The sequence below is a fragment of the Spea bombifrons genome, chromosome 1, assembly GCF_027358695.1.
Source record: "Spea bombifrons isolate aSpeBom1 chromosome 1, aSpeBom1.2.pri, whole genome shotgun sequence".
NCBI classification, from domain to species: Eukaryota; Metazoa; Chordata; class Amphibia; order Anura; family Pelobatidae; genus Spea; species Spea bombifrons.
In genome coordinates this window covers 78,183,766-78,200,003 of record NC_071087.1, presented here as the reverse complement: position 1 = coordinate 78,200,003, position 16,238 = coordinate 78,183,766, and the positions used below count along the sequence as shown (strand labels likewise).

The 16,238-nt window shown below is 39.3% G+C and overlaps 1 protein-coding gene and 1 long non-coding RNA gene across 2 annotated transcripts in view; one reads left to right on the top strand and one right to left on the bottom strand.

The window, feature by feature from the left end:
* The window catches only part of LOC128492133 (uncharacterized), a 137,398-nt gene that overhangs the window by 106,596 nt on the left and 14,564 nt on the right, over positions 1–16,238 (top strand). The gene's annotated exons all lie outside the window — the stretch shown is intronic.
* LOC128492097 (granzyme-like protein 1) lies at positions 5,003–10,804 on the bottom strand. The gene is made up of 5 exons (XM_053464541.1): positions 10,725–10,804; positions 10,454–10,616; positions 9,866–9,998; positions 5,891–6,145; positions 5,003–5,257 (listed from the first exon to the last, which is right to left on the bottom strand). The coding sequence occupies exons 1-5, from the start codon at positions 10,798–10,800 to the stop codon at positions 5,084–5,086; spliced, it is 801 nt and encodes a 266-aa protein (XP_053320516.1). The 5' UTR covers positions 10,801–10,804; the 3' UTR covers positions 5,003–5,083.

The following is a 16,238-nucleotide window of genomic DNA, read 5'->3' as shown; positions in this document are numbered from 1 at the left end:
CGCAGGTAAATTAAGAAATTACAAGGATGTAAATATGAGTAGAAGTCCTAATTATAATGGGTAAAACCCACTGTTATGATTGGAGAATTCCAATCAAGAGGTGGAGGCTATGATAATGAGCTCTGTCTTTAAAAGCTTATGTCTTTAATAATTTAGGGACTCACCTTAAAAAAAAAGGGGCTCACCTGAGAAACGCACTCTGAAACAGACAGACCCTGACGGACTCATTTAATTTACCCCAAAGAATTGGAATCTCAAGATCCTGGCACCATAATCTTACTCTTAGAATTACTTTGAGTCCCAACCTATATAACTTTTAGTAAGTTATATTTCTTTCCACTTAATTTCTTGCCACTGAACCTGGATTAACTTCTACAAGGACCAGTTGGACAACAGCAACAAGTGGTGGTAAATATAATTTTATTATTCTAAATAGTGGTGAATTTTGTCTTCTTCATATAGAATTCCCTGTTTCTGGGAAGTAGTATATTGCATTATTGTATATGACGGCTTGTGAGACTGCAGCTTATAACCCGTGATAATAACAATAATGAAAAGGTATTTTTACCTGTAGATGAAGTTTGACATTATTTGCATCTATTAGGAATTTCACTAAACACTCTTAGACATTATTAAATTATTTTTAATTGTCATATTAGTTAAACTAATATAATAGAGTTAGTGATCTTTTTATTACCGCCCTGATTATCATTTTTGGTTGCTGAGTGGGATGGAAATTAATTGTGTGTGTTAGACTCATAAAGTATTAATTCATATTGATAACTTTCGATAATATACCGTATTTGGAGATACTGCAATTTGACATGTTTAAGAACTTTGTATTTTGTATTCTGCACTGTGTGACTTATATATAGATTTTATAAATTGTATTCACAATAAATAATATTTTTGATTGATTATCTTCGTGATATATATCTAATTTGAATTATAATTTTCGGCGATCTGAAAGGATTTAGGATCGGAGATAAAATATAGGGTATCTCCTTAAATTTATATTGTGGATGTGGTACTACAATATTTGGTAGCGTCGTTATTTTGCGTGTGTGATAAAATATTGGTTTTACCTATTTTGTCTCATTAATATCCCTAACAGCCTGTCACAATATGTATATATTCTTTTCTAATTTTCACTAGTTTTTACTAAGGTTTTCAGCTAATTATCTAACTATGGTATCAAAATAAAGCCCTCTTCTTGAAAAAACAGTATATATGGGTATATATAACATATGGGTACACTATTTGCAGGAAAGGGGAACCCACATACCGCAAAAATGACAAAATTGCTCCAGGACTTGAGGTACCAAAAACCCCTGGGACTTGAAGGGGTTAAGGAGTACCAAACAGTTGTAGTTTACCAAAAATGAACATTTCATTTAGTTTGTGTTCCTTCTTTTTCCAAATCAACTCAGGCCTATGTAAGTGAACAAAACTTGGTGGGTTTTTGGACTATTTGAAAGCATTTCATGCATAGAAAGCAACAAAAAAAATTCCCGCAAAACTTGGCGGAGATTGATGTTGAAGTGGCTGCCTGAAAAGTGTAAAAAATTACCCTATTTCAATACCTTGGGTTGTCTACTCTTCGTAACCATGTACTTTTTAAGGGGTAATTTGAATTGGGGGACTGCTATACTGTCAAAAATGGGATATGGGCCGAGCAAACTAATTTCTGAAAATTCCACGTTTGAAAACTGCATGTTCTAGTTTTGGCTCCATAGCATCCCCAAAACAAGCCATATGCATGTGATCCATCTCTGTACTTAGGGGGTTTTGATGTGTTGCAGATAATCCAAACCATAATTTCAATGTGTGCATAAAAAATAAAAAAGTATAGATACCGCAAGCTTTGACAGAGATTAGTGAAAATATTGCCGCTTATATGTTCAGCAATATCTACTTTTATGGGGTTGTTTTGATCCTGCAGTTAGAGGCCCACCATGCCAATTTGAAAAATGTGTAATATTTTGCCCTATAATGGTCAAAATAGATGAAAATACTAGGTATGTAGGATGGTTTTTTATTTTTCTTCTTGATTTTCCCCATGTTTAATTTGCACCAAACAATTTATTACACATCTGGTTTCAAAAGAAAGCCATACTCGTGCTGAAAAAAAACAATATATAATTTGTGTGAAAACTGTAATTGAGAATGAGAGAAATTACAGTTGAAGAAGCAAAACAAAGAAATTGCTCTGGTCCTAGAGCAAACATCATAAAATAACTCTGGTCCTTAAGCGGTTAAACCGTTTCTTTGTTTTAATGATAGCTGATTTCTGTCTTCTGGTAGGCGAGAGCAGTATTTGTAGATGCGATGAGTGCATTCTCCCCTAGCAACAGGGTTAGGGATTGAATTCTGCAAAGACGTGTGTGTGCCAGATCATGAAAGATAGAAGTTTATTTTGTTTACAAACCCCCTGTAGGGTAAATGTAGGCCTGCCATGTACAAATGATTGTATTGTGAATGTTATTGTTTATTGATTTATATAGTGCCATCTCATTCTGCAGTGCTGTACAATGGGTAAATGGAACAAAACAAGTATAACTTGGGGAAGCACTGCTTCCAACGGTCTACGGGGTAACTTCTCTCTTTCTCCAGGTGGAGTGTCATTAAACCCCACCCACTTTCCCTCCTACTTAATGTTGTTTGGCAGTAGCCCCACCCCTGTACACTGCTAATCCTGCCCCACACATGACTATCCTTGCATAGAAAGCTAGCTAGCCCTGTGCCCTTGTGAAGCCACTGTCACGGAAGCCTACATGCACTGGGCTCCTGGAGGGGGCCAGCCTCCTCCCTATAGACTATGGGCCCTAGACTGTGGGTGCAAGGGATCCCTTGGGACGACTACTTCCCCTTTGCCAAAGTGCTTTTTTTCCCCAAATGCCAGAAACTCTAAGGACTGTGGAGCTTGGGATGATGAGTTTGCGTCAGACAATTTATAGGCCAGATGCTACTCACAACTCCCCTGGAGAGCAAAGCTCCGAAGGGGAGGCTTACTCCACAGGTTAAGAACCTTGGGTTTAAAGGATGGGAGCAACCAAGTTCTTATGATGAGTTGAATTTCTTCACCTCTCTACTAGCTGCTTCCTATCAAATTATAACTTTAATCTGTGTAGATTGATTGCATGGTTTTACTATAAGTATTCCATAGATTACTATATTCTATAATAGAAGATGTACAGTTGTTACATGGAAGTTAAAAAAGGGGGCTAACAAATGTATGCGGGCTGCCGCATACTACCATTTCACTGCCTGTGGTGTACTCTATTAGCATTGATGTTGCATTTTTAATTTATTGATCTTTCTTGGTTTGACGTAAAAAAAAAAAACAACATAGCTTTGCATTCACCAAGAATAACACGGCAAAGAACACACCTTTTACATGTACTGTTTATGGAAAGTGGCTTTAAAATTATAGTTATTTAATCACTTTATTTTCTTACACCATATATATGTATCTTAAAGCCTGCTCTTATGTATCACAAATGTTGTTCTGTTACTATGGTTATAATCATTTTGTACCTTAGAGAAGCAGATGATGTATATTGTTCTGGTGTTGTATGCTCATACATTTTAATTAGCGGTGATGACTGATCAAACTGCTAAATTAATTATTACATTCATTTGTAAAATAGCATGATTATTGAAGATTTATCTGCAAAGAAAATAAATTCAGCATCTCTCCTCCAGACTGGTACATGTTAACGAAGAGGTCCTTACATGGACCTGTGTCTGCCACAAAGAATTCTGGTGTCTGACACTTGGACCACTGGAAAAAAAAAATTTCTTTTTTTTTTGGTGTTTGTTTTTTTTTTTTTTTGGTGTTTGTTTTTTTTTTTTGGTGTTTTTTTTTTTAAATCCCCACTCCCATTTTCTGTCCTTTATCTCACTTGAGGCCCTGGTTTTCTGCCTTGTTCTCATGCAGGAATCGAAGAGACAGAAACAAAGGGAAAATAGCCTTCAAGAAGTCCATTTTCTGTGTATTTGATTCTTGTACAGTTTATTTTGCTATATGTATATTGACTTATTTTCCTATTTTCTTCTGTGTTTTCCTCTTCCATTCTACTATACTGCCACATATGCAATGACCTCAACCATATATACAGCACAGTAGGGGCCCCCAAACAAATGCTTCCCCAGGGTCCAATCAATATTAAAGGCGGCCCTGTGTAGAGTGTCTATTATGTATACATTCTTTGACCAGAGGTTTCTAAAAAAGCCATTTTGTAAATGGTAGTGTATCTATATATAATTCACTACTTTCCTCTAGTTTCAATTAAAGGATTAAATTAAAGTTAAGTTTGTAAAGGTCACAGAACATTCTTTTCTAACCAGCACAAGACTGTGTTAAAGAAAACAAAATGAAATATTATGGGAACTGTCAATAACCTAGGAGTTATTTTAAAAGTGGAATGGTGTTGGTAATATTTTGTAAGTACTATGCTCCTCAGTTTATAACAGAGGTCCAGGTTCCACATAAAGGCCACTTACCTGCAACTTAAGTTAAAATTTTAATTTTGAATAAATAAATGCATACGGAAATCAAATAAAATCAAATAATAGCCAATAAATAATTGATTGACTTTTATCTATACAGGAAGCTACATAAGCTGGTGACTGGGCGTTGAACTCCAAAGGACCAATGGTGACAGTTGAAGAGCATAGGCAGAAATTTAGCTTTCTTTATTGGTAAATCAATGTTTATTGATTTTCAATAGTAAAGGGGTTAGGAAAGGATCAACAATAAATTTACAATCAACATAAGGTAGCATTTTTCTTGGGAGTGAGTAGGGTTAGGGGGTAGAGGCAAGGGAGGTCATTGGAGGTTTGAGAAAAACAAGGAGAGAAATTATATATATATATATATATATATATACACACACATATTTTTAGCAAGGGGAGTTAGCTTTCTGTTTCTGCAGAACATGGCCTGTGCTGGCATGCAATAAATGATTCAGATACAAATATGTTAAGCATACTATGCTCTTGCCTTGTTCCGTTTAGGGTATGATAAGATTATCACCACTGTTGGGCTAATGCAGGTACCTTGCAGCTGAGAACCCTCTTATTAATAGAGATGAGCTTTGCTTGTTAGAGCAGGTTTGGAGAACGGTACTATGATCTTTCTGATCCATGGCAAGAAGCTTGGGATATGGGTGTATGCCCCAGGTGGTTTCTCATGCCCAAAGGACACAATACCTATGGGCACGCCTCCACAAACCAGAGGGGATCCAGAGTCACCCTGAAATAAAAAAAAAATATGAGACAATTGTAAATACATTTGCTCTATGCTTCTCTATCACAACTCTTGGTGCGATACTTTGTGTGTGTGCGTGTGCAGCATAGCAAATATCCCCTCTGGATTAGCCCCATCCTAAATTATTTAGAGCATGCCTTACCATACAGGCAACCTAGACGGAAGTGCCTGTAGGCGGGAGGTACCAAGACAGTTTTAGGATGTAAGAAAACCTATGGTTGGCACCTTTTATATATAATATAATATTATTGGCATAGTGTTTATTTTCCAAAAGTGGCACCTTGGCTCAAAATCTATTATATTTTTTGAGCTAAGTTTCCACATAAAGAGTACTGTCAGAGAGGTGAAAATAGGAGTAATATCAGGTTTCTGTAGTGTAGCGGTTATGCCATTTGCTTTACACGCAAAAGGTCCCTGGTTTGAAACCAGACAGGGAACGTGTTTTGTGCAGCGTTCTTTTTCTCATGCATGCTGCACACCATTTAAAAAATACACCTACTGATTTCATAATTTCACCATGAAAACACTGTGCCGATCATATCATTTGTTCAGTGTTAGAAATGGCTGAAATTCGGAAGGAAAGGAAATTGAAAATGATCTGTATGGGAATTTTCTGACCTGTGCGGCATCCCCTGTGGTGCCAGGCTGGCCTGCACACATCATGGCACTGCTGATGGGCACTGACAGAAGTTCTTCACATTTCTTGTTTCCCACAACGGTCACATTAACTTCCATAAGAACTTGAGACATTGAATCTTCTCCTGCCTGCCCCCAGCCTGCAACATTACACACTGTACCCACTGCCACTCGTTTGTTCTTCTTTGGGAGAGTAATGACTTGAATGGCATCACTTAAAGTAACCTCCTGGTTTATCTAGGATAATGTAAGAGATGTGTAAGTCACATATTTATATCTACATGAAATAAACAATAAAACAATACCTAAGGTAAGACATCTTTTGAACAAAGACTTTGTTTTTTTTGGTACCTTACTTTGAATACCCAGACAATCAAAGTAAGGTACCAAACTTTTCAAGAATTTTAACAGGTACATTTTCTATTTTTGTGATGCAGCTGCTGTGTTGTTCAAAATCCATTACTCTCAAAGGATCTTTCTTTGTCTTTTCTGCTCTAGTTTTGCTTATCTCTTATCACTTTGCCCTTTGCTTATTTATTCTCTTTTATTTCTCTTCTCTCTCATTCATCTTTCCTCTAAATTCTACCTCTTTTCACTCTCCTCTCATTTCTCTCCTTATTTGGACCTATCTACTAAGACGTTTGAACAGTCAGTCAAGTTAAGGGTTTACTCGACTGACCAAACTGGGGTGTTTGCCTCTTTTAGGGTATTTTTATAAATTGTAACCCTCTCCCATACGCTCTCCATTCCTGGGACCTCTGTTTCAATTTTTTTATTATGTATTTATTATTTTTTAAAAGAAATGTATTTATTCACCACACAAGTCCTTGGCATTGCAGCTTATATGCAGTAAATATACTTATTTTACTATTTTCTCTGTCCTACTTCTCTTCTTCATTGAGTCTTTCCTTTCTCTCTTAAAAAATGTATAAAGTGGTTTACCCTCACTGATACTTGATCAGTGACTTTGACTGAGCCATATTTGTTACTAAATGTCCGGTATTTTTAGTGAAGTGAGCATCCATGAAATACAGGCACTCTGATTTGATGATAAGCATATTGCAAGTAAAGTCACTGATAACATCGGATACAGTCTTTTCTCTAGCATGCACTCCATCTCTCTACTTACTCCAAGCTTCTTGGAAGACATGTATATACATGACTGGCTAACTTTCTTGATTTCTTGATTTTACTGGGTCCCCTTCAATTTGAATTCTGCTGTCTACACGCTGAGTCACTACTTTTTGCCAAACCTTCTAGACCTTTGTGCCTCTTTTGGCACTATTAACCACCTTCTTCTTCAAGCCATTCACATTATTTTTTGCCGTGATCACCCTTTCTGTTTTCTCCAGAAACTCATCTGCTTCCCTTCTCAGTGTACCATGGGGGGTCAGTTCTAGGACCCACTTCTGTTCTATTTACACTGCCTCCCTTGGCAAACTAGTTTTAACCTTTGGCTAATTTGCTTTATTTCCCCTCCCTCCATTGCTAACATTCATTTGACAATCTTCCTTAATGCCAATAAAGCAACCATTATCTCTGCCCCAAACACTTGCTGCTCATGTGTGTGATGTGCAGGAACAGGTATAGAACCATGAACAGGATAACCCACTCCCCAGGGGTGGAGCCCCAGGCTTTGAGTGGAAACATACAGGGGTCGTAGCCTTTTTTAATAATGGGTAGACAGGAACCCAAGAGCAACAGCAGGTATCAAAGCTAGAGTCACAAGCCAAAGGTCAGAGCACGAGAGAGCACCACAGGATAGACAAGCCACATAAATGTCAATGAATCGGGAACAATCAGAGAAGTGAGAGCAACACTTGAGAGCAAAAGATGGGTGGGCAGGGGAAATGCCCCAGCAGATTGTTCTGGTAGGAGGTGTTTTATAACAACGGAATAACAAGAACTAGAAACACCAGAGCAGATATCTAGGTACAGACAGAAGGTTGACTACAACAGTGTAAGTCTGAAAACCAAGCCCTCAGGTGGTGAGCAGAACAAGTGCAGGTATCAAAAACACAAAGGCCCAGGGCTATATCCCAACTGAGATTACAGTCATCTCATTCACCCCTCACATTGGGTCTAACTATTTCCCCAAAAAAACAAAACCCATGATACAACTAAAGCTCTTGTTCATGCACTCAACATCTTCTATCTTTACTACTGCAACCTAGAATGGTCTCTCCTATACCAATCCTGCCCCCTTACAGTCCACTGTGAATGCTACTGCTAGAGTTTTTTTCCATACCAGTCCCTTTACTCATACCTTGCTCCTCTGTCAACTCTTCAATGGTTCATTGCACACTTCAGGATTCAATTAAACATCCTGATACTCACCTACAAAGTTATTTATAGGAAATCCCCTAGCTACATCTCTTCGCTTATCTCCAAATATACAGCTTCCCAGCCTCTTTGATCATTCCCAGATGATCATTACCTGTCCTCAGCTCTAATCTCGGCCCCTCATGCTTGTGTAAAACTTCCTTTGGCTGCCTCTTTCCATGAATGAAATATAATGATTATTATATCATTAAACTGTCCCTTTTACTTACTTCTTCACGATAATATGCTTGTATTAATTTCTCACCTTTCTTTTGTTAAATTACTTACACAAAGCTGTCTATTTCAGCTCTCCTGAATAGGTAGTATGTGATATGTGGTTAGTTAAGTGTACCCCTGGACAGCAAGCACATCCCATATGTGGTGGCACTCTGAGTTCTAGTGTTTGCTATCACTAAAACCAATTGTAGAAAACAGTTTTTTTTATGTGTAGTAGAGATGCCAATTGGTGGCCACATCCCTTACCTTAAGGAGGAGTCTTAAACATTTAAAGGTAAACTTTCTAACATTTGTATATAAATAGATTTATCAAAGTCAAATGTCAGCTGTTTAGAAGGCTCCCACCTAAATGCAACCTGTTTTTAATGCTTATGGATTTTTTTATTTTTGGAGTTTTTTTTTTTTTTATCACTTTGCAAGGTTTTTTTTTCTACAATAATGGAGCCGCTGCTGAACAAATTCACAATTTATGTTAAGTTATATTCCTAGACAACTGCAATAAACATGTTTTTGGATGTTAGGGAGGACCAAAACACTCCCTTAACCCACAATTTTTTGTTTAAAGACTATTTTTTGGAGTTTGCCCATTTTTTATTCTATGAGGGGGAATGCGAGGTTGAGAAACTGTTTTATTTTTCACTTTTTATTCCTTATTTTAATTTTTCTGCCCTCATCAGAAAGTAATGTAACATGACTAGCAGGTACCTCAAAGGAGGTCATAGTGACATTATGGTTTTTCATGTTTTGTCTTATACATTACTATTTTTGTTTCACTTTTTTTGTAATCATCAGGAAGGGTGTCTGTAGAGAGGGTCTTTTTACCTTGTCTTATGTTTACCAATGTGTGACACCGCCGGAAACAAATGCCTGAACTTATTTTGGATATTGAAACAGTATAAGTGTAATACATACGGACAAACAAAAAACACAGGCATTGTTTTTGTTAAATAATGTAGTAAGCTTAAAGGCTTTACAACATTTCCCCTTTAAAGCGATTAAAATACACTACCATGTGGTTCTTGAGAACAGTAATGATAAGGAAGGTGCTTGTCTGCTATCTTGCACATAAAGTGAAAAGAGGAAACAAGATGTGACAGATGGAGATGTGCTAGAACAGTGAGATAATGCTGCATTGTTTGACATAGAAACAGAATTTGACGGCAGATAAGAACCATTCAGCCCATCTAGGCTGCCCGTTTTTAACAGCAGCCCTTCCCCTTAGGAGGACCTTGTAATACCCATACATTCATGTGACAGCAGATGTTATCAGGGAGGCTTGCAGGAGTGTTTTTAGGGATTTAAAACAAATTCAGTTTGCTTATACCATACATTGGCAGGGAATGGCGTTTAGAATGTAGAACAGGTGGCATCATCAAAGAGTCATATTTCTTTACTAACCCGTAGTATCATGATGTCACTATCATGGGTTTTGCTGTCATAGTTGTTGTGACGGTAGATTTTATATACAGGGAATGTGTTCTGATCATTCCTATCCCTGAGATAATGCAGTCCCAAAGAAACCTTGATATTGCTAAAGAAAGAAACATGACAAAAATGTGAATGTAGTTGCTTCCTGAAAGTTTAGGAAACCGACTAACACATTTTCAAGCTGTACATAAAATATATGCACGACATAAAAACCTCTCATTATCTTCTTTTTGTATGGTACTCATCTGGTCCGTTTCCCTGGACACTGACAGGGCAATGTGTGTTCCCCCTTTTTAGAATCATAGAATTTGATGGACGATAAGAATCTAGACTGCCCACCAGTTTCCCTGATGTTAGTTTCAGGAGCCTTATGCCTTATCACATGTGTGATTAAATTCACATTTGTAGCATCTACCACTTGGTGGTCATTACACTTATCTACCACCCTCTCAGTAAAGTAAAAATAAACCTACTGTACTTTGTTAGATTTCTTTATGTACTTAAATGTTTGTCATTTTTTTTTCTCTTCCAATCAACAGGCTCTGCAGATGTTCTTACCTTCCTGCACAGTGTGCAGCTGTCATCACCAAATCCCTGCTGATTAGGAATCCACCACACACAAGTCTCTCGCCAGCATCGTTGGTGTAGGTGATATATGCCATCCAAGGCTTGGAGTGGGGGGCAACTTCGTGACCACCAATAATCCGATCATTTAATGGTCCTGCAAGAAAAATAGCTATATTAAGGAAATATTCTCTGACACTCAGTGAGAAAAGTGCCCCTGATACTGCTTAGCTAGCCGGATATGTTGCACACCCTGTCAGCCTACCTTCGTGGGACTCAATTATAAAAGTATATAAGTATAAAAGTGCCTCCAGCAAGATGAGTGGTCGGTGTAGTGCCATTTTTGTTTATGAAATTTCTGTGTTGCTAAAGTGTTATAAAAAGGGCTTTGATATCTGACCATCTCTAGAGATAAGATAAAAAGAATTTACTGTATCTTTCACAGTTAACTCTTTAAAGGGACATATTGCAAATGTATAGAAAGATTTAACAGACTACACACTATGCATTTGCCTCTTTTCCCGCTCTAGCTCCTACGCTTGACAGAATACATCTCCTGCTTGCCGATGGCTTGCGCATTTTTTTTATTAGACTCATCACAATAAACCTGAAAACAATAAACATAGGTTTGTTAACAAGGACAAGGACTCAAAACACAAACATGTAAATATATACAATAAACACCCTGACATGAGGTTCCCAGCACTTACAGCCAAGAAGCTCCCACCATTTGTTACCAACAATTCACTTACCACCACATTAACCCCCTGTATACCTGGCAAGCTGCCGCACCACAGACTGTGACAAAACAACACAAACCCAAAATACAAATATAAAAGGAGGGAGGGTGGGACACACAACCAGGTAAGCTAACCACAAGAATGGTTCCTAAGCCCAGGAAAGCAGCCACTTAAATAATCTACCCCCAACTCCACCCGCAAATTTCCCATCAAAAAGCCTTCCTCTCCTCTGCACAACAGTCAGGGCCCACTATAGCCCATGCTGGCCCCCATTGATTTACCCTGGAGAGTTGCCAGGATACCTTAGAGATACTAAGTGTTGATTACGAATTCTGAAAAATCAGAAATGTCAAGCAAGTTATTTGTGGTTTACAGTTGATGTGGTTTCTCTATATCCCTGTATACCAGACAAAATGGCATTGTTAGCACTGAAAAATACACTGGTAATGTTCCCTGATTTCTCCCCAGTAGAATTTTTTTTCCATTGGATTTTCTAATTGGAAACATGTAAACCATTTTGTATATAAAAAGAGATAAAATGCAATGTCCATAATTCGGGTTTTATCTCCAGTTTTCATTAACCTATGTATTGAAGTTCAGGTTTTGACAATCTTCTTAGAAAAAGTTTCACCCTAGAAGTGAACAAGCCTAAAGTCAGGTGTCATATACAGCAATGAGACAGATCATGGCAACTCAAGGGGGAAAAGTTGGATAGCCAGAAAATGGGAGTTAAACCAGATTTGTGGTCACCACCAGTGACATATCCTGGCCTAGGGGGACAGTCACCCTGCTGCAAAACTGAGGGCAGATCACCCTCATGGGTGATCAGGACCCCTGATCTCCCGCTGCTTAATGGGCTGGCTACAGGGGAGAGCTTTGTTCTCTCTAAACGGTCTATTTAATATATGGAGGCTGTGCAAATGATAACCCTAAAGAAAGAAAAGGGAACCCTTAAAGAAGAAGACAGAAGAAGAAGAGGCAAAAAAAGAAGCAGATCTGTGAGAAAGGAGACAGGGATATTATTTTTTTGTGGAGAATTTAGGGAGACTTTGAGAGAGAGAGGGAGTAAGCTACTGTGAGAAAGTGACCAAGAATACAAGAGCATTAGTACGAGTGAATTAGAGTGTGTGTTTTATGATGGGAGATTGGAGTTATACTCCTGTTAGTGTCTGGATCATTACATAATGACAGGAATTATACTGTCTGCATCATTATATAGTAATATGATTCACGTTGTTCCACTGTCTGTGTCTGGTTCGCTATATAATATATATCAGGGAGTATCTGCACTGAGGAACCTAAAGCTCAATCTCATAGGGTCATGTAACATTGAGTGGCCCTGCTGGTTGAGAGGCTGGTACTTTTTGGGGGAAAAGATGGCAACCCTAGCAACAACACCTGAGAGGTGACGTCAACAAATTTCCCATCACCAGCCTTCTCTCTTGGGGGGGGGGCAGGCAAGCGGCCTCTTGCCCTCCACACACCTATGCGGAAGTCAGATCGTTGGGGTTGACGTGACCTCCTGGCGCACAGACTCCAGAGAGCTCAGGGAGCATCACTGCAAAAGAGCCAGACTGAGAAGAGCCCTGACTGAGAAAACCTGAGACCCTGAAAAGAGACCACTGTGGATGTAATCTAGGTGCTGGGTAAATCCTGTGAATGCAATCTGGGTAAATCCTGTCTCTGTGTGCAACCTGGATGCTGGGGCAAGTCATATCTGTGCAATCTGGGTGCCAGGGCTGGCCTTTAAGGTGTATGCTCTGTGATATGTGCCTGCAATTTAGGCTTTCCATGATTGTATTTTGATCTATACCTTCAATGTTGCGTTTGCATGTGATTTTTCAATTGATCTATACCTGCAAGGCTGGGTTTATGTGTTACTTATTTAATGTATACTGCAAATAAAGGGGTTGTGTGTCTTATTCAGTTGATCTATGCCTGCAATGCTGTGTTTCCATGTATTGCTTATTTGATCTATACCTGAACTACAGTGATGTAGGGGTCCAAGGCACTATGATGCGGGATGCCACAGGGCAACTCGTACATCGGTTTCGGGTCACTCCAGACCCACACCATTCATTTACTAAGCGATCAACATATTATTGTGCTCTTGCCCTGCACGTGTGGTGTTAGGACCCCTGACCCGGAATCACGCCAGGATCAGAAGGATAGAAAACCGCACTGACTCTTGACAGTCTCCTCTGCAAAGTCAGTACATTCTTTTTGTGTTTTTTTTTTTTGGTGTTTGGATGGAGGGTGTGACTGCATGCTGGGGAGAGTGGGGTGGTCCTGTTAATATTAAAGACAGCCCTGTTCCTATAGTATTTCAGCTTTTGCAAATGTCTGTACTGATGATGATTTTGCTTCTGCGCTGCGTTGCAGTACATTTCATACATTATAGACATTGCTGCTATGATATATTGAAAAGAAATACCGTATTTGCCCGATTATAAGACAAGGTTTTTTTCAGAGCAAATGCTCTGAAAAATACCCCTCGTCTTATAATCAGTGTCGTCTTATAATCAGACCTCAAATAGGTCTGACTATGAGATGACTAAGATCCAGATCCCCCGCAGCTGCAGGGGACCTGGATCCTCCTGTCTCCCCCCCCACACACACTTACCGGTGCTTCTGAGTCCCCGGTGTGTAGCCGGGGCAGCGTGTAGATGTCTACTCGATTCGCGTAGACAACTTACGCTGCAGCCGGAAGGAGGTGTGGCTAGCAGCAGGGGTTGTCTGCGTCCATCGTGCAGACCTTCCCCCGCTGTCAGAGATCAGAGTTCTGGTGCGGGGAATTCTCTCTGACAGTCGGGGAAGGCCTGCGCGATGGACACACAACCCCCGCTGCTAGCCACACCTCCTTCCGGCTGCAGCGTAAGTTGTCTACGCGAATCGCGTAAACATCTACACGCTGCCCCGGCTACATGACGGTGGACTCAGAAGCACCGGTAAGTTTGGGGGGGGTTAAATGGGGGGCATAAGGCATTTCTGGAGTGCTCTATGAAATGCCTTTTAACCCCCTTAATGCCACTTTGCTTCCAGAAATGCCTTTTTAACTCTCTATACGCCACTCTGCCTCCTGAAATGCCTTAAACCTCCCTATATGCCACTCTGCCCCATAATATGCCTTTTAACCCCCTTAATGCCAGAGTGGCATATAGGGGTATAAGGCATTTCTGGAGGCAGAGTGGCACATAGGGGGTCAAAAGGCATATCATGGGGCACAGTGGTATATAGGGTTAAAAGGCATATCATGGGGCACAGTGGCATTTGGAGGGTTAAAAGGCATATCATGGGGCACAGTGGCATATAGGGGGTATAAGGCATTTCTGGGGCAGATGTGCATAACTGGGGGTGGGGGCAGGTTGGAAAATAGAAGGAAATAAAACCAAAATATTTTTATCAATCATAGCTTTTATTAAAAAAATAGTTTAGATGAATTAACATTTACTGGTAAAACTTTTTTCCTATAGGGTCGTCTTATATTCAGGCTTTTTCTTTTTTTCCTAAATTAATATTCAGATTTGGGGGGTCGTCTTATAATCATCAAGCAAATACGGTATTCAGCAGTCATCTGGGCATCACAGTTGGTGCTTTTCACACTGGTTACTTGAAATTCCATCTTGAATACAGCTTACTTAGCTCTTTATCTGACAAGTAATAAGGACAAACGATAGAACTATTTGGTTGCCATTAGTATCAAGTTCCTGTCATATAATATTTGTAATTGGCTCATAAACAATATTTTAAGTTTCTCAAGTTACCCATGTATGGATGCAGTCCTGAAAAAGAGTGACCCTGTCACAAAGATAAAACCAGAAATAAACAGCATTAAGTATTAAGCAGTGGGAGATGCACACAAACATTTACCAACAAAATGAGGACAACAGGACAATGAGTCCTTAGACGTGGGCCCAAAACAAGGAAATGTCAATGGAAACTACAGTCAGCACAGAAAAGAAAACTTAATGACAAGAAACGTTTTGTTTAAACAGATGTTTCCTGCTGATTCAGTTTATTCTAACAGGGCACAAATCCTGCAAAAAACTATCTTGGGTGATTGGGCATTCAAATAATGCAGCAGTGTGACACGGAAACCAAAGCTGGCTCCTGCAAATTCCTTAATGTGCAAAAAGATTCATTCAATAAATATATTTAATTTGTGTCAATAAAACATAATATTCTTCTTGTAAAGAACACAATATTCTTAGTTATTCATTGGCCACGTAAATCATATAAGAAGAGCCCATTGGTGTTGCTATATTGCATAGTTAATGTGAAAACATAGAAAAGCACCTCTTGTGAAAACTCCTGCTGTAGTAAATAAACCCCATATAGTGGTAAGTGCCATCCCTTGACATGGGCATGGCCGATCACCAATCACCCAATAAAGAAAAAGAGACCTGGATTTTAATACGGTCACAGATTTTATTAAACACCTACCACATTCATAAACGTAAAATTCAAACATGTAAACATATACTCATAACCCGCAATTAGCCTCAGCCAATCACATCCTCATTTAAGTGCGTAACCAATGAACGTCCTATCTTACTAGGACGGGATACCTTGGGAATGCTGGCGCAAGTGTCCTCCCTGCACGGTAGCAAAACCCATACGAACTCCCCAGGGCCATCCCATGGGGTGTCCTGCATGTAGCCGTCCGGCTAATGCCACCCGAGTTACCATGCCTCAGATGGCCAACTCCCGCACTAACGCCAGACCCTGAGGGACCCCCTGCCACACCAAGAACATAACAAAACAATGCTCTCACACATAAGTGTTTATACCCTAAACTATCAATGGTGGTGGCATAAAGCATTGGTGAAATAACTAAGCAACTCTCTTACATAACACTGCCTCTGCCATATATCTGCCAAAAAAATTTATGAAATGGAACATTTTCTGTATCTGTTTCCTGTACTGACGGAACATTCCAGTCCAGGGCTTTTCTGAAAGACCGCCAGCTGATTGGATTTTAAAGATATATATTTTATATATATATTGAAATGTTCTGCCGCTAAATTATACCAAACAAT